General features: G+C 36.5%; 4 protein-coding genes across 5 annotated transcripts in view; all 4 read left to right on the top strand.

The window, feature by feature from the left end:
* LOC104766626 (tRNA uridine 5-carboxymethylaminomethyl modification enzyme MnmG-like) overlaps window positions 1–882 on the top strand; it is a 6,870-nt gene extending 5,988 nt beyond the window's left edge. The window contains exons 8-10 of the mRNA XM_010490541.1: window positions 154–238; window positions 330–422; window positions 507–882. Of these exons, the coding sequence (XP_010488843.1) occupies window positions 154–238; window positions 330–422; window positions 507–701 (373 nt within the window). The 3' untranslated portion in view covers window positions 702–882. The remainder of the gene's footprint in view (window positions 1–153; window positions 239–329; window positions 423–506) is intronic.
* LOC104766623 (pentatricopeptide repeat-containing protein At2g13420, mitochondrial-like) lies at window positions 1,179–2,899 on the top strand. The gene has a single exon (XM_010490538.2). It carries the CDS (start codon window positions 1,208–1,210, stop codon window positions 2,729–2,731), a length of 1,524 nt encoding a protein of 507 aa, XP_010488840.1. The 5' UTR covers window positions 1,179–1,207; the 3' UTR covers window positions 2,732–2,899.
* LOC104767944 (putative nuclease HARBI1) lies at window positions 9,427–10,332 on the top strand. Its single transcript, XM_010491904.1, has one exon. The coding sequence runs from the start codon at window positions 9,427–9,429 to the stop codon at window positions 10,330–10,332; it is 906 nt and encodes a 301-aa protein (XP_010490206.1).
* Window positions 23,178–26,894, top strand: part of LOC104766622 (protein CHROMATIN REMODELING 5-like) — a 14,715-nt gene continuing 10,998 nt past the window's right edge. For both annotated transcript variants that reach the window (XM_010490537.2, XM_010490536.2), the window contains exons 1-8: window positions 23,178–23,487; window positions 24,124–24,944; window positions 25,088–25,155; window positions 25,354–25,773; window positions 25,857–26,081; window positions 26,190–26,273; window positions 26,567–26,626; window positions 26,754–26,857. In XM_010490537.2, the coding sequence (XP_010488839.1) occupies window positions 24,215–24,944; window positions 25,088–25,155; window positions 25,354–25,773; window positions 25,857–26,081; window positions 26,190–26,273; window positions 26,567–26,626; window positions 26,754–26,857 (1,691 nt within the window). In that variant the 5' untranslated portion in view covers window positions 23,178–23,487; window positions 24,124–24,214. The remainder of the gene's footprint in view (window positions 23,488–24,123; window positions 24,945–25,087; window positions 25,156–25,353; window positions 25,774–25,856; window positions 26,082–26,189; window positions 26,274–26,566; window positions 26,627–26,753; window positions 26,858–26,894) is intronic.

Below are 26,894 nucleotides of genomic sequence, written 5' to 3'. Positions count from 1 at the left end.
TGTATTGCTTGCAGTTGCAGGAGGTGATTTGGCTGCTGAAGTTTCTAACGTGTCTTCTCAGCCAGTCAAAGAATCTGCAACACTAGAGAGTCTACTAAAGAAACCTCATGTCCACTACAAGCTTCTTGAGAAGCATGGCTTTGGAAATGAAACATTATCTAGAATGGAGAAAGAGTGTGTAGAGATCGATATAAAATATGAAGGTTTCATTGTGCGCCAGCAAAACCAACTCCAGCAGGTATGTTCTGTCTGCTACATTGCTCCTTTAAATACATACTCCTTGCCTGCTTGGAGATATGGACATGAATTGAAAAATGCATCCTTAATAGATGGTCCACCAACAACATAGACGACTTCCAGCGGATTTGGATTACTATTCGCTGACAACTCTATCTCATGAAGGGCGTGAAAAACTTTCAAAGGTGTTTTAAAGTAGTTTTTTTAGTAGAATGAGTGTGGTTTATATATAGCTTATCTTCTTATGATGTGAACGATTATAAATTCAGGTGAGACCAGAGACAATCGGGCAGGCAAGTAGAGTAGGCGGAGTCAGTCCTGCTGACATAACAGCTTTGCTCATAACACTAGAATCAAACCGAAGGAGAACTCAAGAGGTAAAGAGAGGAAAAATACTAGAGCATGCCTTGGCAGAATCGAGTCCACAATGGGTAGAAGATAGAGAGCATATGGTTAATGAGTGATTAAGAAGTTGTACAGGTTAGCATCAACAACTCTCCAAGATTGTACAACCTTGATTATGATTTTGATCTACCGCCATTCTCTCGAATGGCCAAAAAAATATTTACTTTTTTTACTTTTGTGTAACCTCGTGGCTGATTTTTTTTTTGTATGATTCTTTCTGCTTATACGGTTCAAACTCCTCATCGTTATCAACGTACTAATAAAATAAAGGGCACGAAAAAAAGATTAAAGAGGAAGAACTTGTATGAAAATTGTTAATGGAAGATGATGAAATTTTTCTAATTTTTTTTGTTTCCTATCTCTAGCCTACACAACCAACCCTTCTTCACCTTCGATCGATTCATTTTGGGGCTAAATGGGCCAAGCACTGGAGGGTTCAGCCCAACTCAATAAACCCGACCCGAATTCATAATCTTAAAAATACCCGACCCAACTTGGAAAAAATCTCCCACATAACGGTTCATGGCATAATTTGCAAATTTTGTTAACACAGTCAGTCGCCAAAATGATGCTGCTGAAGCAAATATCACCGGCGTTTCAACTCCGCCGCCGTCTCTCCACCCTCTCTACCGACGGTTTCACTCTCAATCTCCCAAAACTCGAACCATCCTCCGACGCCGAATTAATCTCCCAAATGCTTATAACAAACCACAACCCATTCCACTTCATGGAATCATCTCTACAGCTCAACGGCATCTCACTCTCTCCCGACCTAATCCACCAAACCCTCCTCCGTCTCCGTCACAATTCCAAAATCGCCCTCTCCTTCTTCCAGTATCTACGCTCCTTACCTTCTCCTTCAACACCAACACCAACCTCCTTCAATCTCATCATCGATATCCTCGGACGCGTTCGTCAGTTCGACGTCGTTCGACAACTCATCTTGGAGATGGATCAAACCTCTCCTGAGACGTTTCTAACCCTAACCAAACGGTTAATCGCCGCGGGGCTTACGCGTCAAGCGCTTCGTGCTTTCGACGATGCGCCTTGTTTCCTCGAGAACCGTCGTTTCGGTGTTGTCGAGTTCGGGTTTCTTCTCGATACGCTTTGTAAGTACGGTTACACGAAGATGGCTGTTGGGGTTTTTAATGAAAGGAAAGAAGAGTTTGGGTGTGATGAGAAGATTTATACGATTTTGATTGCTGGTTGGTGTAAGCTTAGGAGGATTGATATGGCGGAGAAGTTTTTAGCGGAGATGATTGAGTCTGGGATTGAACCGAACGTTGTCACGTATAATGTTTTGCTCAATGGGATTTGTCGGACGGCAAGTTTGCATCCGGAAGAAAGGTTCGAGAGGAATGTGAGGAATGCAGAGAAGGTGTTCGATGAAATGCGTCAGAGAGGGATTGAGCCTGATGTTACGAGTTTTTCCATCGTGCTTCATATGTATAGCCGAGCTCATAAGTCTGAGCTGACGTTGGATAAGTTGAAGCTGATGAAGGCGAAAGGGATCAGTCCGACGATTGAAACATACACTTCGGTTGTTAAATGTCTCTGTTCTTGTGGGAGATTGGAGGAAGCGGAAGAGTTGCTTGAAACAATGGTGGAAACTGGGATAAGCCCGTCTTCTGCGACATACAATTGTTTTTTCAAAGAATACAAAGGGAGGAAAGATGCTAAAGGGGCAATGAATCTGTACAGGAAGATGAAGAATGGATTGTGTAAACCAAGTACGCAGACGTATAATGTATTGTTGGGGACGTTTATCAATTTGGGGAAGATGGAGACTGTGAAAGAGATATGGGATGATCTGAAAGCAAGTGAAACTGGTCCGGATTTGGACTCGTATACGTCATTGATTCATGGGTTGTGTAGTACGGAGAAATGGAAGGAGGCTTGTGGGTATTTTGTGGAGATGATAGAGAAGGGTTACTTGCCACAAAAGCTAACGTTTGAGACATTGTATAAAGGATTAATACAGTCTAATAAGTTGAGGACTTGGAGGAGGTTGAAGAAGAAACTCGACGAGGAATCTATCACATTTGGCTCTGAGTTTCAGAGATATCCTTTTGAGCCTTACAAGAGATGAAGTATACTGGCAAATGTAAAAGACATTGAGTCAAAATCTGATTTCTTGTCTTTCTCATTTTGTAGTAAAAAAAAAAAGATTGAGTTTCTTTAGATTTAATAGGAGGATGTTACCGTGTAATCTATATTTTGGTGTATTTGCAATTAATTAATAGAAGTTGTTATTGAATTTATGTGGGTTAAATTTTAGAGTAATAATAAGTATGTGTATTTTTGAAATAAAATGTACTATAATTAAACTCAGAATTTCTCAAATAATTATAGAAATTCCAGAAATTTCTCCCATGTCTGATGGTGTTAATGATTTTTTTTTTTATCTATGTTCTTGAAGATAGTATACGGGGGAACAAATTGCAAAGACAACGACCTGAGCTACAAATTTCCGGAGCGTAGAAGGAGACGTGTACGTCTTTCCTCTTCTGCCTCGACTTGATTAATTCATTCCAACTTCTAAAATCAGTCGATGCATGTCAACTTCAGTCTTTGGAGAGCTAGGTTCCAGATGACAACATTGAAATCACAAGCCAGCAGAAGATGATCTCTTGCTTCTGTAGATTCTTGACACAAGCAACACAACGGATAAATCTGTTGGGGCAACTAATCTCGATCGTGTGGGGCAGTCTATCCAGCTGGGAAACCCACAAGTTATACGCATTTCGAGGTGTTGCACCCTTGAACCAGAACGAAGAAGCTCAAGCCTTCTCCACGTCTTTATGCCTTAGCACATTCCAAGTATCGAGGACAAGGGGGCCCGTCGCGGTTATAGTTTTATTTCGGTTGCGGCATTGGCAAGGGTTTAGCAACTAGTTTCCATTCTCCCACTTTAGTTCGACAAAGTTTCACGGCATTATGTACTGCACCTAGTCCGTAAAAGTAAATTAAAGCCCGGCTGCAACAAAGAGGAAAAGAAATAAGAAAGCTGAGAAACAAAAATACACAAATAATTGGAGGAAGAAGCCACAAACAAACCTTTTGAGAACAAAAACATCAGTGATCAGTCCACATGAAGAGGAAAAAAAAAACGAAAGAAAAGAACCAATATAATTTACTCGTGTGTGCAAAAGTATGCGACCCTAGTAGCAGAACAACAATAGAAGACCTGTTTTAAGAAACAAGAACCAAGTTGTTACCTAGCTAGGCACTATTTAACTTGAGCGATTTCACAACTGGTAAAGGAGAAGCCACAAACCTCTGGACAGCCATCTTTTTCAGGGTCTCTGCAAACCATAACATGATGAACTTCTCCACATGCTTTGAAATGATTTTTTAACGCTAGCTCTATGGGTATCAAGACGAGGAAGCGAAGTGTCGTATCCCTCAACGCTAATCTTAATCCTAATTTTCCAGGAGATCAACTATATTATCAGAAACAATTATAAGAACACATGCATGGATCTTTCTGTGACAGTAAATTGAATCCCAAATCAGATCTCACCGAGAGAACGAGAAAAGGGCAAATTAAAGGCTAAGAGAAGGTTACAAAGGAAGAAGAACCAACTCAGAGAACTAAGATTTGATTATGTATGATGTTTGATGATGAACAATCGTACATAGAGTGAGAGAGAAGAAGATATAATTGTTATTTGGTTGATTGATTCTCACTAACGAGAAAGGATTACGGGGGGTGTATTCAACCTGACATTTTAGGTGATTTGTGTAAAAGTTACAAATCATATGTTATTCAATCATGGATTTTAAAAGGTCTCATGATATCTATTGTTATTCAACTGATGATTTAAAAATCTACTTTGAAATCCACAGTTATTCAAAACAGTTTGTGGATTTGGATTTTAATAAGTTTTAGGGATTCTCGAGGATTTTGGAAGATTTTGGAGGATTTGTTTAGTTAAAAATAAAGAAATACAAATCTAATGGTTTTAGGTGGGATTTGAAAGAATTTTACCATAAATCATATCAACTCCCCTAAAATCTATCAAAATTCCAAATTTTCTAAATCCCATCAAATCCTCCAAAATCATTGTTTCAATACACCCCCTACATATAAGGGTAAATTTGCAAAGTAGTACATTTTTAAAACATAATAGGGTTTTTAGTACAATTACTATTTATAATTAGAAAAATAGGTGGGTTTTACTATTTGTGTAATAGAAAGGATGTGAGATAGATGATAAAGTGGGGTAGAGTGTAGTGGTGTGAAATTACAAAAGGGTAGTTGCATCCGTACATCTCATTTAGTGTACGGAAATACAAAAATATAAATATTTTTATTTTATTTATATTTAATATATTTTATATCAACTGTACGGATGAAATATGTATATTAATATACATATGTATACTAAATGACTTGTACACCTTAAAATGTATGTATTAATATTCATCTGTACACTTGATAAATTGTACGGATTACATCCGTACAGTTACTAAGTTGTACGGATAAAAATTTATGAAATTTATTTTACATAATAAAAACAAATCTTTAAAAAAAATAGATATCAAATAGTAGATGCAAAAATATAGAATTTTATATAGCTAAAAATTTTAGAAAACAAAATTTATATTGATTCTTATTTTAATTACTAGATTAAAGGGGTAATGTAATAAATAATTAAATATTTTAATGGCATATTTGTAAATAATAAGTTTTTTTTAGGGTTAGAAAGTAATGTAAATAGTGAAAGGTGATTGTTTTGCAAATTGTAAATAGTAAATGTATTAGTTTCCTAATTATGTTTCAAAAATGTACTATTTTGCAACTTATCTCTCAACATATAATGTGTTTGCTAAACTGGATAAACAAACCAAAATACATACTAAACTAGATAATAACCAAAAGATTACCAAACCAAGTTATTATTCCTGTCACAATACTCCCCTCAGAACATCCCTGTCCTCAAGGATGATAATCTTGATATTTGGTGATGAACCCTTGATATAGATCTCAGGTGGCATTTGGAAATGGAATACTTCATAAACACAAAATCCAGCAAGAGAATTAGCAACATACATGGCCTGCATTAACAATTCTTTCATATCCATCTCTTTGGTCTGGTTATCATCTATGGCCTGCGTCTTTTGACTTTGAAGATCAGTACTGAACTGCCCCAAATAGTAGTGGAACCCAGCTTCATGATGAGTATCAGGCGGTCTTAGAAGAAAAACATAGACAAACCTTTGTTTAAACAAGAAGCTGTTCTTATCGTGATTAGCACCTACTTTAACATTCTTTAGCTTCTTCTTTTCTACTACACAAACCAGTTCATATTTGCTGCAACGAGCCTTCATCCTAAATTTCCATTTGTGCTTCAGGCGAAACTTTACATTGCCACATATTAAACCACCTGCAATCTTCTTTTCTATTCCAAACATATATCCCCAGAACACAAGAACGGTTTCCTGAATCTTGTGGTCTTTCTCCACCTTACTCGGCCATTCAAAACTCTTATTAATATTCCTATTTTCTCTTTTAAAAATAGCGGAACATAGTTCTGCTTGTTGCGATTTTATCTCTCTCTGCGGAGCTGTGGTACATCCATGAGCAGAAGAAAAGAAGTCACCAGCCTTGGAGAAACATATTTGCCTTGATGTCTCTCCACATCTTTTAATCTGAGCTGCATAAGTGCGTGGAAATGGGATCTTCTCTGACCCAACCCACGCTTCCAATGATCGATTTTCAACCCAACCCACGCTTCTAAGCTGAAACCAGAACACACTTGAACCTTTAACCATGCATTCACTATCCAATGTTGAGTTTCTGTATCCCATCGAATGGTCATTCCTGCAATTTTCTTTAAACTCACAAGTACACCCATCTCATGAAGCTTCTTTAACCATGAAAATACAATTTCTGGGCAATGATAAGAGACACACTTATTGTTTGTAGAATAGTGACAACCCGAGTTAAAAATGATAATCTTCCTCATTTTACATTTAATGTTCCTTCCTTGCAAGAGTTTATGTTGTTCATTCTGTAGTAGAACTTTAAACAAAGCTTTTTGTATGTATTTGAATTTCCAGGTCTGATTATAAGCTTTCTGCCTCTTTGACCATCCTAGCAGCTTCCTCAAAGGTTGCCTAAACTCTTTAACCAAACTGTCCGCAGGAGCAGCTCTTTTTCTTTCACTCTGCAGGTTATACAACTGTCCCGCCAAGCTGTGGTGTTTCTCCATCAGAGGATAAATCTTTAGCTTGAGTTCTCCATGAGTATCTGAACCTTTATCCTCTTCTAGAAGTGCAATGTTCTCGGCCATAAGCTCGGTATTTGTGCAATCCGTAATAGCTTGAATCATTCGTGAAAACAAAGACCAGTACTTCCATTTAATCACAACTCTACCAAAGATTATCGTCCTTCTGAAAACTTTATTCTCTTCAAGCAACAATTTGGCTCCTACCTCCAGATTTGGCTTGCAAAACAAACCAGTAAGTGAGCTGTAAGCCAATAAATCAAAAGAGAACTTTGACTGTTTCCTTTTCTCAACCACTCTAATCACTTTATGTTCTCTTTTAGGGTTGACATAATCCAAAAGTCAAAACGTAAAGGGTCTTCTCATCAGGAGAATATTCAGCTTCATTCATTGACAAACTTCCCATGTTTGAGCTCTTTAAACTCTTTTCCAACAAGAGAATCATCTTGAACAAGCTCAGGATCATTCATACACTCATTAGTCTTACCAATAACACATCCAAGATTAGATGATATACCATCAACAACAACCAATGATTCCTTGTGATATCTATGGCCAGGTTCCAAGGAAGAGAATGATACGTGTTTTAGCTCATGTCCATCATCTTGTTGGTCTTCTAGACCAAGAGTCTTGCTACTCATTTTTCTGTCAAAATGCTTAAACTCTTTTGGGTTACAACAATGCGCCACTTGCAACTGTGAAGATAACAATGTTTCAAGCCGAACTGATTCTTCATGTGACTTGGATCCTTTCTCTGGCCAGCCACAAAGATCCATTAAACGACCTAGTTCCCATACACGATCAGCTTGAGCTATTTTAAATGTGTCAATTCTTTTCTTCCCATGAGCCGTCATAGTTTTTGTGAACTCTTTGTAGACACAATCCCAAATGAAACAGTAAAAGTAAGTATAGATGAATAAGTCCCGAATCAGCTCTCACCGTGAGAACGAGATAAGGATAAATCAAAGTCTAGGGGGATGATCACTAAGGAAAAAGGATCGACCCGAGGAACATAGATTCAATGGTGGAAGATGATGATGAGATACAAAGATAATAGAGATTAAGAAGATTGTTGATTTTCATTAATTGATTCTCTAGCTAGCTAGTGGAGAAAGGTTACATATAGTGTTTACTAAACCGAATAAACAAACCAACTAGATAACTAAACCGATAATTAAAGATATTAAACCAAAGGCATCTGTCTTCTTCCTGTTACAATACTTCCCTCCCCAAAACATCTTTGTCCTCAAGGATGATAGCAGTCTAGATTGGTAAAGCGTTTTTGTGAGCCTTACGTGGGAAACGCCCATGCTCAACTCCAATCAAGAATAAATTTTATCCCTTTCACACGTGTTAAAGAAAATGATAACTGCTCTAAAAAGTTAAGCGTTATGACGCTGAATTTGGGAGAGTTTTGGGATATTATTTTTAAATAATTATCACTTAAAATAAATTAATTTTGAAACAAAAATATTCTGGTAAAAAAATATTTGACTTGAGTCCAATTAATCAACAATATATTCGAATATGCTTTCAATATTTCTTTATTCAAATTTAAAATTAAAATTTTCAAAAATATATATTTAAATTTTATTCACAAAATTGCTAATTTTACGTATAATATCTTTAATATAATTCTTGATAGTTTAAAAATTTAAGTCTATAAATATCAACAGCTCAACCCAACAATTATCACTTCACAAAAGGTTCAGAGAGAGTTCAGGTAAGGTTTCAATCTATATATTTCAAGCTTACATAAATCCAAACATGCAAACGTTTATTGAATTTTTTTCGGTGTAGGACAATATGGCAAATCAAAATGAAGGTTCTTCAACACCATCTTCCGAGGTGACCCTCTCTCTCTTATTTCTTCTTCTTTTTTTTTTATTAGTGTTCTAGTTTTCGTCTCTCATATTTTTAAGTGTTTATCAGTGTGATTGATTGTATTAAGATATTTAGATAAAATTTGTGTAGAATCGTGAACTGAGTCATGGATTATTGCAATTGTGCAATGATCAAAATGACAAAGGTCACTGGAAGGGTACATGTCTTGACGAAATTGGTCGACAAAGTGTTCGAGCTGAATTTCTCAAACGTTTTGGTTTGGATTTTCCGTGGAAAACTTTCAAAAACCGGATGGATCACATAAAAAAGCAGTATGATGTTTACAAGCGGATCACACGAACAGCTACTGGATTGGGATTCAATGAATTTGGAGAGCTCGACATGTCAACTGATTGGTGGAATGAGCTAATAAGTGTAAGTAATTTTAATTAATGAACTAGCTATCTCTTACAACCAGAATTTGCTCAAAGTAATTGCTTTGTTGATCGAGAGTGAATGCTTGGATCCAAACAGGGATAGATAACTAATGAGAATTGATCGAGGTCGTGGATGGCGCCATACGAGGCAAATGATAAATGGCCATGATCGAGAATGTTTCGAAACTCTACGAATGCATCAAGAAACTTTCCAACAATTATGTGGTACATTGAAGAAAGATTATTGATTACGAGATTGTCGAGAATGTGGATTAGAAGAAGCTGTTGCGATGTTTCTTGAAACTGTTGCACATGACGAAGTCCAACGAACAATTGCAACACATTATCAACGCAATCAAGAGATAGTAAATCGAAAGTTTCATGAAGTTTTGGATGCACTGGTTCGCATGTCTCAAGATATTATAAAGCCTGAAGAAAACGAACTCCGACAGGTAAATCCCATTCTGTCAGCTGATAGAAGGTATTATCCTTTTTTTAGTGGTTGCATAGGAGCTCTTGATGGTACACATGTGGCGGTAAGAGTTGGAGGTGATAAGAAAGAGAAGTATTGGAACTTACGTAAGCAACATCCTACCATGAACGTGCTTGCGATTTGTAACTTCAAAATGGAGTTTATATATACATATGTGGGAACACCAGGAAGGGCACACGATTCGAAGATATTGACATATTGTGCACAAAACGATGAATATTTTCCAACTCCACCTGAAGGAAGATATTTTCTCGTTGATTCAGGATATCCTAATAGAAAAGGATATCTTTCTCTGTATCGTCGAACCCGATATCATCCGCATCAATGGCGAGGAGGACCACCTACAAATGAGAATAAAATGTTTAATAAATGTCATTCCTCTCTGCGTTCTGTTGTTGAGCGAACATTCGGTGTATGGAAAGGAAAGTTTGCTATCATCCGGAATCCAGCACGCTATGATCTTCAAACGCATTGTAAGATTGTTGTAGCGACTATGACATTGCATAACTTCATACGAAGATCATTAAGAGTTGATAAAGATTTTCAAGAGTACGAGCAAATGGAAAAGGAAGAATTGGATTTCTCAGATTCTGATGATGTTGATGTTGAAACTCAAAGAAGGAGTTACATACCTACAGGTGATGCATATATGGAGGGTATTCGAAACAGCATTGCAAAGCATATATGGAGAGCTCGTAGATGATTTTTTTCCTTTCGTTATTTGTTTCTGAACAAAATGTTTTTATAATTTTGTTTTTTAATAAAATTAGTCATAATTAAATTTGTTTCAAACCAAAGCATTTTTATTTATATATAAAAAAAAAATAGATCTTCCTCCCCACCCCGCTCACAGCTCCCTGCTCCCCACCCCTGCTTCAGCTGCTTACCGTTGTTGCTCCCAAATCCGCTTTGCCAATCTAGACTAGCATAAGCACCTGCAAGTAATAGCATGAGAAGATCCGGAGGGTGCTCCTTGTAACTGGATTTTAATTGAGAATTTGGCCGGTTTGTTTTCATTTCAAGCCCATTAAGAACCAAGTGAGCAAAATGATTAAACGACAAAGGCCATGTCGTTTGTATATGTATCGTGGATGTATTTTCTTCAGCCGTCAAAAGGGAAACGCAAGGCTAAACCCTAAAACCAGACCAGCAGCCACCGAGAGTGGGAGAGAGATTGTGGTTGTTATTATTGTTCTGTCGTGGTGCTGTGTTTCAAAGAATCCGAGAACGTTGAGAAGCGAGACAAGGTTGTTGCCGTCGACACCACCGCCACCGTGAGTTGCAACTAGAGGTCGCAACCATGAGTCACCGGATGACCGCCGCTGTCATCGGAGCAGTGGTCCATCGGAGATGTCGTTAAGGGTACGGAAACCTTATTTTGTTATGTAGCTTGCGGAATAAGCTTCTGATATTGTCTTGATGGATCTGTTGCTTTGTGTTGTTTGATTGTTGAGAGATGAGGACGTGACAACCGTGGGCTTGAAGCTTTGTGCATCGGCGTTGCTGATCCGTCACGAGTCGTTGGGTGTAAACGCCAAGGAAGGTAAACGGCGAAACTCTTTCTCGTGTCTGTTGTTGTGTTCTGTTGCATTGATTATTGAACCGAGAAGCTTAACCAACTAAACCAGATGATTTAAGTCCAGAACCGAAACTTGTTTATGGAACTTGCATGAGTTGATTTGTGGTGGCATGCATGGTTACGTACGTTGTCGATAACGTTGGTTAATATAAATATTGGTGAATCGTGTATTGTGGCTGGTTTAGGAATTGGTATTGTGGGAGCATGTGATCGTACGTGGACTAAATGGTGGAGTTATGAATTATTAGATTGTTGGTTTGATTTAATTATTAAACTACATCTAATTAATTATTGGAAAAGCACCAACATATTTAAATCAGTTTGGTTAATAGATTAAATCAAGGATTATTGGAATATACTCTTTGATCAGTTAATCTAAACCGTTGCAGGCCATTGAACCGGGTTTTCGTTGTTGCAAGTGCTAAACCGAGGATTATATTCGTGTGGCCAAGATGAGGACTAGTTGGTGTCTTCTACATATTCAGATGTGTTTGGATAGTTGCTTAGTCTAGGGTTAAGCTGAGTATATCTACGAGTTACGTATATTATGATTAACCGTATTTGTTTGTTGGTTGTATAACATATTTTATAAATATATTTTTAAATAAAGTATAAAGATAGAGAACTAGTATCCTAGAGATAGAAATTGATCTAAAATGGATTTTGTGCATGTTGATTGTTGATGATGTGGTTGCGTGAATGCATGTTATGTTGTGGTAAAATAAGTGCTTGTGTGTGAGATAGGTGTTAAGGGCACGTAGATGCGGGTGAGCCGCAGAGAGTCCTGCAAGGAGAATTCCTTGTAGTTGTGTGGTGGTCCACGAGCGGAAAATGCGGGTAGATCAGGATGGCTGACGAGCCGACGTGTGAGCAGTGCTAGGAACAAGTGCAAGAGGCGATTGGGGTCTGTAAGCATGAGCACGAGTGATTGATGCTAGGACGAAGTGCAAGAGGCATGAAGGTTCCGTAAGCATGGTGCATGAAGAAGTGCGAAAGCATGAGGGATCTAATAATGCACGAGGGTAGCGTGTGTTGACACGTTGTATCCGACCCGTCTTTAGGGCGGTTATGGGACGTAGTTCCATTTGGGTGATGTGTGCTTATGTTTGTGTGTCATAGGATTTAGGACACAGTGATTGGTGCTTGTCTTAGGTTTAGACTTTGTGATTGTCTAAGCGTGTTTGGGTGTGGAAACTTCGTGAGCCCTAAGGCTTTCCCTCACTGAGTGATTATCAATTACTCACCCCTCTCTTTTTGCAGGTTGGTTAAGCTAAGAGTTCTTTTTGCAAAGTTAGTTGGTGATTTGCATTTAAAGAGGGTTTTCGGGTCGGGCCAGGAAGTCAACCCGTTGACCTGTTTCGGGTGTCGAGTTCGGGTGTTACACTCCTTCCATTGAACAAGAACCTTAGCGATGAAATCCAGACTTCCATGAAGATTATTTAGCTTGGGTGGCCTTTGAAAATGAAACACTTCATAAGCACAAAATCCAGCAAGAGAATTAGCAACATACATGGCCTGCATTAAAGCTTCTTTCATATCCATCTCTTTGGTATGGTTATCATATCTGGCCTGCATCTTCTGACTTTGAAGATCAGTACTGAACTGCGTCAAATCATTGTAAAATCCAACTTCATAATGAGTATCAGGCGGTCTTAGAAGAGAACCATAGACATACCTCTGTTTAAACATGGTCACAACTACTGCTTCTATTTCACCAATATTTCCCTCGTTGTGACAGCGAGAGCTAACCAATTCAACACAAAGCATATACAGATCTTTGAGGTTCCTTTGCGCTGTTGAAGAAACACATTTGGGGGGACTGTTGCTAAACTGGCCATTGCGAATGACATACACCATAGGTTCAAAAATGGTTTTAACTCTTTCTAAGAGCAACAAAAGAGAGCAGTGTTGACTGGCTTCAGAATTTTGTTTCACCTTTGTCATGTCAACAATCCTATTCTCAATTCCCCTTTTGTTATTAAGTGCTCGAAAGGATTCTCTCCCAAAAATAACCACTTGACCAATAGCCCAGAAAATAGAAACCAAAATGAAGGACCAACCCTTTCCTGAGCAAACCAAGGAACCCACTTCAACACCACCTTCTAAAAGAAACGCTAGTGGAACAACCCTTACAGTCTTAGAAAATAATCCAACTAACCTATTCTTTTCGCTAGACGGAAAATTCACGTTAGATCCTGGTGGTCTTACAAGAGATCCATAGATGAGCATCAATTTATTCAAATGCAGCCATATATTTTCATCGATCATGGCCTTATGAGGATCCTTTGTCATCTCATAATCATCAGCTTCATTTTGACGTCCCAAGCATAAGCTTACATTGCTCTCAAGTGATAACAAAGTGATTCCAGCTTTACTGTCCCTTAACTCATTATTTTCTTCATCATAAAACAGCCTCGACTGCATGTTTTGGCCTGCATCTAGCAGCCTCTTACCATTCACAAACCACAAAACTGATTCTAATTGTTCCCAGCATACCATTATGCATGTAACACACTTTCCTTAGAACATGATAACACTTGCATTTCTAAACCATAATAACCCAACATCATCATGTGAATTTTATACTCACAACAGCATAACCCTGACCACGTTTTTATATCAACAAAAGAACATACTGGTAACATATAAATCTCTCTGGACTTGATTCTTTGCGACCACATACTAGACATCCAGTGCATTAACCTCATCAATTTACAATGATTGTAACATTTTTGTGCCCCTTTACAGTTATCATGTTCATTCAATACTCCACCAGGTTCCCAAATCTGATTATTAGAAGATGAAATGAATTTTGTTACCTGTGTTAGCTCATGTCCATCCTCTTGTTCGTCTTCTAGATAAAGAGACTTGTTACTCCTTTTTCTGTTAAAAGGCTTGAAATCCTTTGGATCACCATTCACCAATTCCATCTGTGAAGGTAGAAATGTTTCAACCAGATGTGATTCTTCGTATGGCGTCAATTCTTTTTCTGGCCAGTCCCAAAGATCTAGTTTAGCAAGTAAACCGTCTGGTTCCCATACACAGATCTGAATTGGTCCATCAGAAACTCCTGACTTTGAACTCTCATCAGCTAGCTTATATCGATCAATTGGCCTCCTCTTACAAGTAACAACAGTTACTTTGAGCTCTTTGTTGGCATGGTCCTAATTTAGGATCTTCACTAAGCAAATAAGTTTTCACCACCGAAGAGAACTTAAAATCCATCAGTTTGCTTCTCTTTGAAGTGCATTTGAACTTGAATTTCCATCCCTTAAGATACTTCCTTTGTTTTTCTATACTTGTTACTCTTAGAGGAATTTGATCAAACACTTGGTATGCATCGATTTTGACATTACCAATTGTTGATTGTTGAGGTAATTCTTCCACTCCGTTGAAGTGTGAATCCATTTTATGAACCTGCAACACAGAAACAGAATCTAGAACCTACAAAGCTGAGATATGCTCCATTTGTTTGGTGAGTGGGTCCAAAGTCTTTGCAACGATCGGATCCAGATTCATCACAGTTTCTTGGATTTGATGAGCTTCTTCTTTATCATCAAACACTTGATCATCATCTTCAGATTCTATCATGGAAATTCTTACTCCTTTGTGCTTCAACTGATAATGACCTGGGTTGTCGTGTTCCTCACAAAATATACACATACCCTTGTTCATTCTTTCATAAACCTCCTCACATGAGTAAGGAAGCTTATTTAGCTTATAATCTGACTTGATCATCGATTGTTGTTTTGTATCCGCCATGAAAATCGGTCTGAAGGAAGAACTCACTGCTCTGATACCAATGAAACAGTAAAAGTAAGTATAGATGGATAAATCTCGAATCAGCTCTCACCGTGAGAACGAGATAAGGGTAAATCAAAGTCTAGGGGATGATCACTAAGGAAGAAGGATCGACCCGAGGAACATAGATTCAATGGTGGAAGATGATGATGATACATAGATAATAGAGATTAAGAAGATTGTTGATTTTCATTGATTGATTCTCTCGCTAGTGGAGAAAGGTTACATATAGTGTTTGCTAAACCGAATAAACAAACCAACTAGATAACTAAACCGATAATTAATGATATTAAACCAAAGACATCTCTCTTCTTCCTGTTACACTTTCATATACAAAATCTCCAAATTAGAACGCATCAACTTGCTTAGAGCAAGACCAACGGAGCAACGATGCAAGATTTATTTAAAAAAAAAGTATAATTTTAATCACACACACACACATATATATATATATATATATATATATATATATATATATATATTATCTTTTATTAGTAATATCCATTAAAAAATGACACCTGTCTATTTGGTCTAAGGAACGTTTCTTGACTAAGCAACTTTAGCATTGATTCTCTCATCTTTTCTCTCTCTCATTATTATATATATATTTCTAAAGAATTCTCTTGATTAGCATCTCCCAGCGGAGATGCCCTTAGTGCCCGTAAAAGGCTTTCATAAAATCGACAAATTGATCACCGGGTATTAATGTTGTCATCTAATATATGTATGTAATCAGAAATGTCAATTACATATATTATTATCTGTTCTTACATAGTGACGTAGGAGGAATTTAGCGAATTTAACTTTTCGTTTGATATATTTACTTATGTTAGTTTTCTATTTCTGTCTAGAGTTTTCTATTTTGTGTTTTGGGTTTCTTCTCTATATATAGAGAGAGTCTAGGTTATTGGCAAAACAGTTTTCATTCTAATTAATAAAAAAAGCAGAGAATTTCTTCTCTAATATGGTGGATTTCCAAAGTTTCTCTTTATCAAGTTCACGCTTGAGAACTTGATTTCCAACTAGGCTTAGTGCTTGCTAATCCTAGAGTTTCTGACTGCGTCAAGTGGTATAAGAGCAGGCTTTCTCTTGTCTCTTTTTCAAGGCTTGATCAGCTATGGGGGATCAATCTGTGACCAAAGCAGACTTTCAGGGTTTTACCAAGGCTATGACCTCGGCTCTAACTGCTTTGACCGACCAGATGACCAATTTGACAACTGAGATCAGAAACAACTTCAACAATGCAAATCAGCAAAGAAACAAATAAGGAGAACAAGGACTTAACGTGAATCAGCATAGAAACAGGGGAAGACTAATCCCAAGGGTAGACAACAATCATGCTGTTATTCATGAAAGTTCAAGTTCTGATGAAGAGGAAGCTGTGGAGGATGAAGTTGAGCAAAGAAATCGACAAAATAATCATGACTACCGCGTAAAGGCTGACATTCCATTGTTCTATGGAACTATGAATGTGGAAGATTTTCTAGATTGGCAAATAAGTGTTGATAGTTTCTTTGAAATCATGGGTGTCCCTGAAAACAAGCAAGTTAAAATGGTGGCCATTAGGCTGAAGAGTATTGCTGCTGTGTGGTGGGACAAACTTGTTTTTCAGAGGCAAAAACAAAGGAAGGGACCAGTCAAGACATGAAGGCGGATGAAACATCTCATGATGGACAGGTATTTACTAGAGGACTATGAACAGATTCTCTATAAGATGTATATTGAATGTGTTCAAGGAAAAAGGACTGTGACAGAGTATACAACAGAGTTTCTGCGATTTTTTGAGTGTAATGATCTTGGAGAGACAGAAAATCAGAAAGTGGTGAGATACATCAGTGAGTTAAAGAGTTCTATTGAAGAGAAGATGGGTTTACAAACTGTATGGACGGTGCATGAGGCTTCTAGTCTACCTTTGAAAGCTGAGTTAATTGAAAAATCTCCTCGCAATTTTACTTCCTTCAGAAGATATTCACCTCAGAATAATCCTGAATCAATAGGAGATAAAGAGAAGAGTGCAGTAACAAAGGATACTAGCCTTGGGAACAAAGGCGCTGGAAGTTCTAACAATGGTTCTAATAATGCTCAGCAGAATAAAGCACCAATCCAGAAGCAAAGTAACATTTATGCGAGACCATCCATTGACAAGTGTTTTCGTTGTCAAGGACAAGGTCACAAATCAAACGTTTGTCCGAGTAGGAGAACTACAGCTTTGCTAGAGGAGGAAGAAGAACATGAAGAAGAGGATGAATATGCTGGTGTTGAATTTGCTGAAGAAGAATCGAATGAGACGATCAACATTGTATTTGAAAGGGTCTTATTATCATCTAAAGAAGAAGGACAACGAAAAAGTTTGTTCAGAACAAGGTGTTCAATCTTAGGTTTTGTTGTTCGAGAAGAAGGGATTCATGTTGACGAAGATAAAGTGAAAGCTATTAGGGATTGACCTGTCCCGAAATCAGTCAGTGATATACGCAGCTTTCATGGTCTTGCTACCTTCTATAGGAGATTTATAAGAGATTTCAGTACTATTACTTCTCCTATTACCGAGTGCTTGAAGAAAGGAAAGTTCCAATGGGATCTCGAGCAAGAAAAAAGTTTTAATTTAATCAAGGAAAAGCTATGTACTGCACCAGTTCTAGCATTGCCTGATTTTGATAAAGTGTTCCAAGTTGAATGTGATGCTAGTGGAGTGGGAATAGGTGCTGTCTTGTCTCAAGAAAAACGACCAGTGGCTTTCTTCAGCAAGAAATTGAGTGAAGCTCGACAGAAGTGGAGCACCTATGATCAAGAGTTCTATGCAGTATTTAGAACCCAAAGGCAGTGGGAGCATTATTTGATTCAGAGAGAGTTTATTTTGATCACTGACCACCAAGCTTTGAAGTTCCTTCACAGCCAAAAGGTGATTAACAAAATGCATGCTCGTTGGGTTAGCTTCCTGCAGAAATTCCCTTTTATAATCCAGCATAACTCAGGTGCACTTAATAAGGTGGTTGATGCTTTGAGTAGGAGAGCATCATTGTTAGCTACTTTAACACAAGAGATTGTGGGATTTGAGTTGATGAAGGAGTTGTATGAAAATGATGTTGAATTCAAGGAACTATGGGCCAAATGCAACGAGAAGCATCCTTCTGCAGATTTTCATATTCAAGAAGGCTATTTGTTTAAAGGAGATCGATTGTACATCCCTTGCTCATTGCTAAGAGAGAAGTTGATCCGTGATTTGCATGGGGGTGGTCTTAGTGGGCATTTGGGAAGAGATAAGACTATTGCTAGCCTAGAGGAGTGATACTTTTGGCCACACTTAAGGAGAGATGCTGGAGCCATTGTCAAAAGATGTTATATTTGTCAAGTGTCGAAAGGCCAATCGCAGAACACTGGTGTTTATATGCCTTTACCTGTTCCTGATGATATTTGGCAAGACTTGGCTATGGATTTTGTGTTGGGATTGTCTCGTACACAACGAGGTGTGGATTATGTGTTTGTGGTAGTTGATAGATTTTCCAAGATGACACATTTCATTGCTTGCAAGAAGACTGCAGATGCATCCAACATAGCCAAATTATTTTTCAGGGAAGTGGTGCGCCTTCACGGAGTTCCTAAGTCAATTACTTCAGATAGGGACACAAAGTTTCTAAGTCATTTTTGGATTACTCTTTGGAGGATGTTTAGAACAGCTCTTAATCGTAGTTCTACAGCTCATCCTTAAACAGATAGACAAACTGAAGTAACTAATAGAACTTTGGGAAATATGGTTCGAAGTAATTGTGGGGATAAACCAAAACAGTGGGATTTAGCTTTGCCTCAAGTGGAGTTTGCTTACAACAGCGCTGTACATTCTGCAACAGGGAAATCACCTTTTTCTCTAGTGTATACTTCTGTTCCTAGACATGTGGTTGATTTGGTTAAGTTGCCTAAGACTCGTGGAGTTAGTGCATCAGCTGAAACCATGGCTGAAGAGATTTTGGCTGTTAAAGAAGCTGTTAAGGCTAAGTTAGAAGCTACTGGACAGAAGAACAAGGTTGATGCTGATAAACGTCGAAGACTCAAGGTTTTCAAAGAAGGTGATGAAGTGATGGTGTTCCTCCATAAAGAGAGATTTCTAGTTGGTACATATAGCAAGCTGGAGCCTCGCAAGTATGGACCGTTCAAGGTGTTACGGAAGATCAACGACAATGCTTATGTTCTGGATTTCCCAGAATCGATGAGCATTTCCAGTACTTTTAATGTCGTTGATAATTATGAGTATCATGAAGATGGAGTTCTATATCCAGAAGAGAACTTGAGGACAAGTTCTTAGGAGGTGGAGGAGACTGACGTAGGAGGAATTTAGCGAATTTAACTTTTCTTTTGATATATTTACTTATGTTAGTTTTTTTATTTCTGTTTAGAGTTTTCTATTTTGGGTTTTGGGTTTCTTCTCTATATATAGAGAGAGTCTAGGTTATTGGAAAAACAGTTTTCATTCTAATTAATAAAAAGCAGAGAGTTTCTTCCAGAGTTTCTCTTTATCAAGTTCACGCTTGATAAATTGATTTCTAACTAGGCTTAGTGCTTGCTAATCCTAGGGTTTCCGACTGCATCACATAGGTAACGAAACCATTAATAGAGAAACCATTGATGAAGGACAAATGAAACGAAAAAATAAACAAATTTTAAAAAATTAGGTTTATTATAAATAATAATATTTCAATTATATAATATAATAATTTTCATATTTTCACAATATATTAACAGAAGAATAGTTTTGATACAAATTTCATGTTATCTTAATCTTAACGCTTTATTTAAAATTTATATGAATAGTCAAATAATGTTTACATCATAAATAAAAACTAAAAAATATTTTAGATTACGCTTAAAATTTTTATTGTAGGTTAATATTATTTAATATTTAACATGACATATATAAAGTTTCATTCACATTTAAAAAAAAAAAATCAAATGTACAATTCATAACATATACATTAAAAGTAGTATTAGTATTTTCATTAATTTGATTTATATAACTAATATATTTTAAAAGATATTGTTACTGTTTAGTTACCATTTATTATTTTGTTCCTTCTCTGCATCTTTTTCTTTCATTCCTAAAAAATTGTTTATTCCATTTGGTATTGTTCTTTTTATTTATTTCATTTGTAGTCAGTTTTAGTATTTTTATTTGTGTTGTCAACTTATTCAATTAACGGAAAGTTTACTACAATTATAAATTCTTATTTCAGGGATATTACAAAATATAGATCCAAAAAAAGCTGCATGACTATTTATTCATTTTTACTATTTGAGATGAGTAAGTTGAAAAACTGATGCAACTTGTAATTATATGGTTAAAATTATGCCCAACACAACTCATTCAACAAAAAAATTGAGGACAATGAAGAAATTATAATAAAAAATTGTTCATCTCATATTTTACAAAAGAATGAGTTGAATGCTATATATTCACTTTTTTTGCAAACCAAAATTTTTTCAATCGTTCATTTGCATGCAGCCATTTGCACCAAATATTGATTCATCATTGTGAACCTCCATTTTGATAATCTTTTTGGCTAATGGTCGAAAGTTAAGAAGATTCCTTAAATCCATGAACCCATGGTAGTTACTAGTCCTGCAAGTTAGTTTAACCAAAGCAAAACCGACTTGGAGTTTTTGATTGCTTTTCAGTAATCACTAAAATTAATCGATTTGGTTTATTTTCGTTAATGGAATTTTTCTAAATTGAACAATTTTTTTTAGGGTTTTCCAGTTAAAATCGGTTAAATCTGGTTATATAGGGTAAAATAAAATGTCCTTTGGATGTAGATTTTAGCTTGCATGCGAAACAAACAAATTTTAAGAACAATATATTCCCACAAAAACCTTATAACCAAATCAAGATTGCTTTTTTTTTTTTGATTCAAACGTATGAAAATATATTGAATTAAACTTTAACGAAAAATGCTTCTTTTTTAGGTCATGTTCGTTTGTTTGCCGTTGGATCCAACGACAACAGTAGCAACAGTAACATATGTTGTTTGTATCCCAGTTGTTGTGTTGTTCGTTTGTCTATCGTCAAGACAAATCATTATGTTTTTACAAAAATTTTGAATAATATTTTTAACAATAATTAATTTAAAATATAGGTTTAAAAACAATTAATTTAAAATTTTCCTTTTATTTTATTTACTTTATATTTTATAAATTTCATTTGATTATAGTTGATTTATTTGAATTTAAGTTAATTTAATTAGCAATGAATTTAATTAGATTTAGTTTAGTTTTTTATGACTTAATTTATTTAATATTTTTATTATATTTAATTACATTAAATTAAATTATATTTATTTAATTTATTTTATCAATTTTGTTAATAAATAATTCTTTTACCGCTAATTTAATCCATTTTTAGTCTTTTCACATATATTAATAAAACACATTATAATTGCTTCATTTTGTAGTGATTTATAATTTTCTATAACTCTATATCAATAGTATTTAGTTATTTTTCTTAGATTTACAATTTATCATTAGCAACTATTAAAAAGTACATTGATAACTTAAAAGATACATATTTTTGAAACAAATTTTTTTCTAGCAAAATGATTAATAAGGAAAGGAGAGAGTATATATTTTTACCACTATGTTGTTCGTTTCTATGTCGCTAGATCTATTGACCAATCGCAAAGACTGATCACAGATAAATACTGAAAATTTTAGCGACTGAAAATTGCGATCGTTAGTCATCGGCTTTGGTCAACAAACATTGTTAGGTCATTGTCGCTGGTTTGTGTCACCAACGACAGAAGCACGAACAAGACCTTACTAGATTTTGTAGAGTAAATGGAGTCAACACCTTTGATTTAATTAGAAGTTTTTCGCGTAGGTTGTAATTAATTAAAAAGCATAAACACAATCAATAAGTTGAATTTTTTTTTTTTAACTGTGGGTTAATAAAATTGTGTTAAACTTTTTTTTAAAAAAATTTGGATTTAAGTTGGATATTCCATTGAGTTGGATTGTGTTTTCCATTCAACTTAAATCACATTTCTATTTTATATACTTTATTTATAACCTAAATTCACATGTTAAATTAAACTATTAAACATAATCCTCAAAAAATTACTGAAACTGTATTTTGACTATATATTTTTCGTTTATCTTTCTTGGTGTGACTATATGAACATTTCTTTATAGTAGAAGATAAGGAGATCAAGCCTCCCATAAAGAACATAAAATTAAGTACAAACTTGCCTAGGAGCGCAACACCCGTGACATCTTTCAACAAAATTGGAGCAAACACAACTAGAATTCTTTTCTAACAAATGAACTTTAGTGTAAAGAAATATCACAGTTTGCTAATCTGTCGACCAGACGATTAGCTTCTCTACACACGTGAGAAACACATATTATTCAGTCCCTTGATATGAAGCTATGACACAACCATATAAGGAACAACAACATATGAGCGTTACTAATCTCTATCTTAAGAAACCCCACCATCATTTCCGAATCCACCTCAAACTCCCCGCTATATATATGCCATAGTAAACACCCATACTTCTGCTATCGATGTCAAGCATATCCCTAAGTTTCGTTTAAAACCTACTCCTCAAACCCAGGAAGCATCCCACATCACACCGTTGGCCGTAGCCATTCCCGAGTTCCCATGGGATGCCCCCATCTGTGTTAAGTTTCATCCACCCGTGCCTTGTGATACTTCACGTACGATACCATCTGTTCCACTCACACTATGTTTGCCCTCGGACCTCGTTGCGTCAAGTTAGCCTCTAATAATACTTCTTTGACTAGATCTTTGACAAGCTGTATTCTATCTCGATATTACTATTCGTACCAAAAACATAACCACACTTCCACTTCAATCTCCACCAAAACGCCATTCCAAATAGGATAGACCTAAATTTGTTTCTCTATCCAAATTCTCATACATCAATTCGAGTAAGGAGGTGATGAACATATGTACATATGTATTCTAATTCATATAATTTTAACCTTTTTTAATTATCAATTTCTGCAAATTTAAAAGTTTCATCCTAACCCTAAATAATTAGAAAAAAAAAAAAAGAATAAGGAGCAGTCCATATATATAATTATATAAAAAAAGAAAATAAAATGAGGATTGATTAGAGAGAAAACAAAATATTATTAATCGTCCGATAACCCAATCTCTCTCTTCCCCCAAACACAAAAATATACGCTTTCTCTCTCTCACTTCAAAATCCTCCCGAGACCTCTCTTCTTCTCGCAGCCGACGATCCATCCAAAAAAAAAACTCGGACACCGGTGATCGTCTTTCACCTACCTCGCCGACCTCTCCGTCCTCTCTATTACGATCTACCATCNTTACGATCTACCATCACCAGAATCCGTTTTCTCTCGAGTCCGATACAAACTTGCGAAAAAAATCCCTCGAATCGTTTACGAAACTTTTTTCTCCAGTTTCTGTATTTGAATTCGGCTTCGAAGAGATTAGATTGTCCGGTGAGATTCCTATAACCGTGCTTGATTTTCAAATCAAGTTGTTTGGTTCTGAAGAAAAACAATATATACATTCATTCCGCCTCAGAGAGTTTATCATCTCTTATGTGACTGTGTGTTTGAAATAGCTGCTTCTCTATAACTCCTTTTGTTGTGCTCCTTTTCTTTATTGGGATACCTAATTCTAGGGTTCACCTACCTTTTTTTTCTTTTTCTTTTTTTTTTCAATTTGACAATTCGAGATTTAGAGGGCTTTAGTATTCGATTTCGAGTTTTAATCGTGTTTTGCGTGGTGGATCTGCCTTCGACCTTGCTTTCCTACTGAAGTGATTGCGTAGACATTATTTTTATCCTTGTTCTGTTTCTTCTTCTCGTTGAAGAGGAGGAGAGCAGCATCTTCTTACCTTGTTTACCTGAACATCAGCTTCCATTAGATCTGCTTTTGTTTTGGCATTGATGCAGATGTCATGTCACGTGCTCCTCGGATTCTGGGATGTTCTTAGTTTCAGTTTAAACATTGCTTTGCTTCTCTCTGCTGCTCTTATTTTCCTGCTAATCGTAACCAAGTCTCGTTTTTATTGTAACCATTTTTGCTTAATAACTCATTTGTCTTCTTCTTTTTTTTTTTTTCTTTCATAGTTCTATTGAGACCTTAGAAGATTGTTGCCCACTGCAAGCCAGAGAGAGAGAGAGAGAGAGCTTACTTTAGTTGCTGGCTTCATGTGAGAAGATGGCCTTCTTTAGAAACTACTCAAACGATACTGTGTCACATAATGTTGTGGATGAAAATGAGGAGCCGCAAAATGCTGCCACTTTTCAGACTTCACCTTTGAATGAAAATGTGGATGGTACCTTTAGTGAAAGAGGCTTTGACATGAACATGGATGTACGGTATCAAAGTGACCCAGAACCAGGATGTAGTATTAGGCAGCAAAGTCAGACAGCAATTGGTGATGTAGCTGGTCCTGTGGATTCCCATTATCAACCTTCGGCTAGGAGAATGGGTGTCACAGGGAGGTGGGGTTCCACGTTTTGGAAAGACTGTCAGCCAATGGGACAGAGAGAGGGCTCTGATCCTGCCAAAGATTCACAATCCGGTTTCAAAGAAGCATACCATTCTGAAGATAATCTCTCAAATGAACGTAGTGAAAAGTTAGATTCTGAAAATGAAAATGAGGAGGATAATGAAATGAACAAGCATCAAAGTGGTCAAGCTGATGTCCCAGCAGATGAAATGTTGTCTGATGAATATTATGAACAGGATGAAGATAATCAAAGTGATCATGTGCACTACAAAGGATATAGTAATCCCACAAATTCTAGATCACTGCCGAAGACAGGATCTGCTATCCATAGCAACTCGAGGGCCTCAAGAGCAATTCACAGAAACATTCACTATAGTAATAGTAATCATGAACACAATGGTGATGCTGATATAGACTATGAAGAGGAGGAAGATGGTAAACTCTTTTAATTTTTACTCCTAAATAGCTTGACTGCATTTTTTGTTAGAACTTATGTCTATGCTTTTTCCACTGAGCCCTTCCCACGCCATGTGCTTGGTCTGAACTTCAGTAACATATTTGATCTTATTTCTCATCAGAGGATGACCCTGAAGATGCTGACTTTGAGCCCTATGATGCTGTTGATGATGGTGGTGCAAGGAAAAAGGTTTGACTTCATACAATTCTTGTGTGAAGATATGTATCCTTCACAATGAAGCTAAAACTGAACAAAAAAATGGAGATAGTTTCTGAGCCATTTCTTAACTAAGTTTACTATTCGGAAGGAGGATTTTCATTAATATGTTGTGTTCTAGCCTTTTAACTTGTTTGATGGAATTCTTACAACTGGGTTGTTTTTTTATAGCATGGCCAAGGTTGGGACGTTTCTGATGAAGATCCTGAGAGTGATGATGATATCGATCTTTCCGACTACGAGGATGACTATGGTACAAAAACGCCCAAGGTTAGGCAACATAGTAAAGGTTTCCGGAAATCTAGCTCTGTACTTGAACGAAAATCATCCCATGCTTCTATTCGACAAAAGAGGAAAACGTCATATCAAGATGATGTCTCAGAGGAGGACTCTGATAATGACAACGATGAGGGTTTTAGAAGCCTGGCCAGAAGAGGCACAACTCTCCGACAAAACAATGGAAGGTCAACCAATAACATAGGACAGAGTAGTGAAGTTCGCAGCTCCACCCGATCAGTTCGTAAAGTCTCTTATGTGGAGAGTGAAGACAGTGAAGATATAGATGATGGGAGAAATCGTAAAAACCAAAAGGTATGATCTTTGGAATCCTTGCCCAGCTATTTAATGAACTTATATTCTCTGTTTTACCCTTTTGTCTGATATGTGCTCGTTAGGATGACATTGAAGAGGAGGATCCTGATGTTATTGAAAAAGTACTCTGGCATCAGCCGAAGGGTATGGGTGAAGATGCTCCCACAAATAACAAATCAACAGTTCCTGTTTTAGTTAGCCAACTGTTTGATACTGAGTCAGATTGGAATGAAATGGAATTCCTTATAAAATGGAAAGGCCAATCACACTTGCATTGTCAGTGGAAAACGTTGAGCGATCTCCAAAATGTACATCCTTTCGACACCTTTTTTAATCAATCTTTTGCATTTCTTTGTGATGATACTATTTTCGTTTCTAATTTTTTGCTTTGTTGCGTATGTTGTGTGCTCTTGCAGCTTAGTGGGTATAAGAAGGTTCTTAACTATACGAAGAAAGTGACGGAGGAGATTAGGTATAGGACAGCACTCTCACGAGAGGAGGTAATGTTTGAATGTCTGGAAGATTTTCTGCTTTTTATTATCCTTATATGTACAAGGAAGAATGCCATAAGATGCATCCCTGATGTTCCTCATCATGGTTATATTTCTTATTTCGTTTGTGAAACCATGTTTACCACGATAGATGATACTTTTCAGTTTGTACTTTTGGCATTATCGTACTAAACACGTGCTGCCTTAGTCTGTATTGGGATATGTCAAATAGATTTGTCAAAAATGTTATCATGGTATATAAATCTGAAATTCTTTCACTTGATATATTTTTCACCTTTTAGATTGAGGTCAATGACGTGAGCAAAGAAATGGATCTGGACATCATTAAGCAGAATAGTCAGGTAGTGTTTTCGATCCATCAGACTTGCAATCTAATTTCACATCTTATCCACTGCTGTTTACAACTATAGCTTTGGCAATTTATATTGGAGTATTGCTCATGTGAGCTAATTTATTTGTGTTATTTAGGTAGAAAGAATAATTGCAGATCGAATCAGCAAAGATGGTTTAGGGGATGTTGTGCCAGAGTATCTAGTTAAGTGGCAAGGGCTATCTTATGCTGAAGCAACTTGGTATATTCTCTAACACTCTGGATGGATCTTGTTTCTT

Source organism: Camelina sativa, chromosome 19 (genome assembly GCF_000633955.1).
Source record: "Camelina sativa cultivar DH55 chromosome 19, Cs, whole genome shotgun sequence".
NCBI classification, from domain to species: domain Eukaryota; kingdom Viridiplantae; phylum Streptophyta; class Magnoliopsida; order Brassicales; family Brassicaceae; genus Camelina; species Camelina sativa.
Note: the sequence above shows the minus strand (reverse complement) of the source record. Positions and strands in the feature narration are given on the sequence as shown.

Bases quoted from the DNA above. Each gene is read 5' to 3' on its own strand.
- LOC104766623 (XM_010490538.2), top strand. From the start codon at position 1,208: ATGATGCTGCTGAAGCAAATATCACCGGCGTTTCAACTCCGCCGCCGT.
- LOC104767944 (XM_010491904.1), top strand. From the start codon at position 9,427: ATGTTTCTTGAAACTGTTGCACATGACGAAGTCCAACGAACAATTGCA.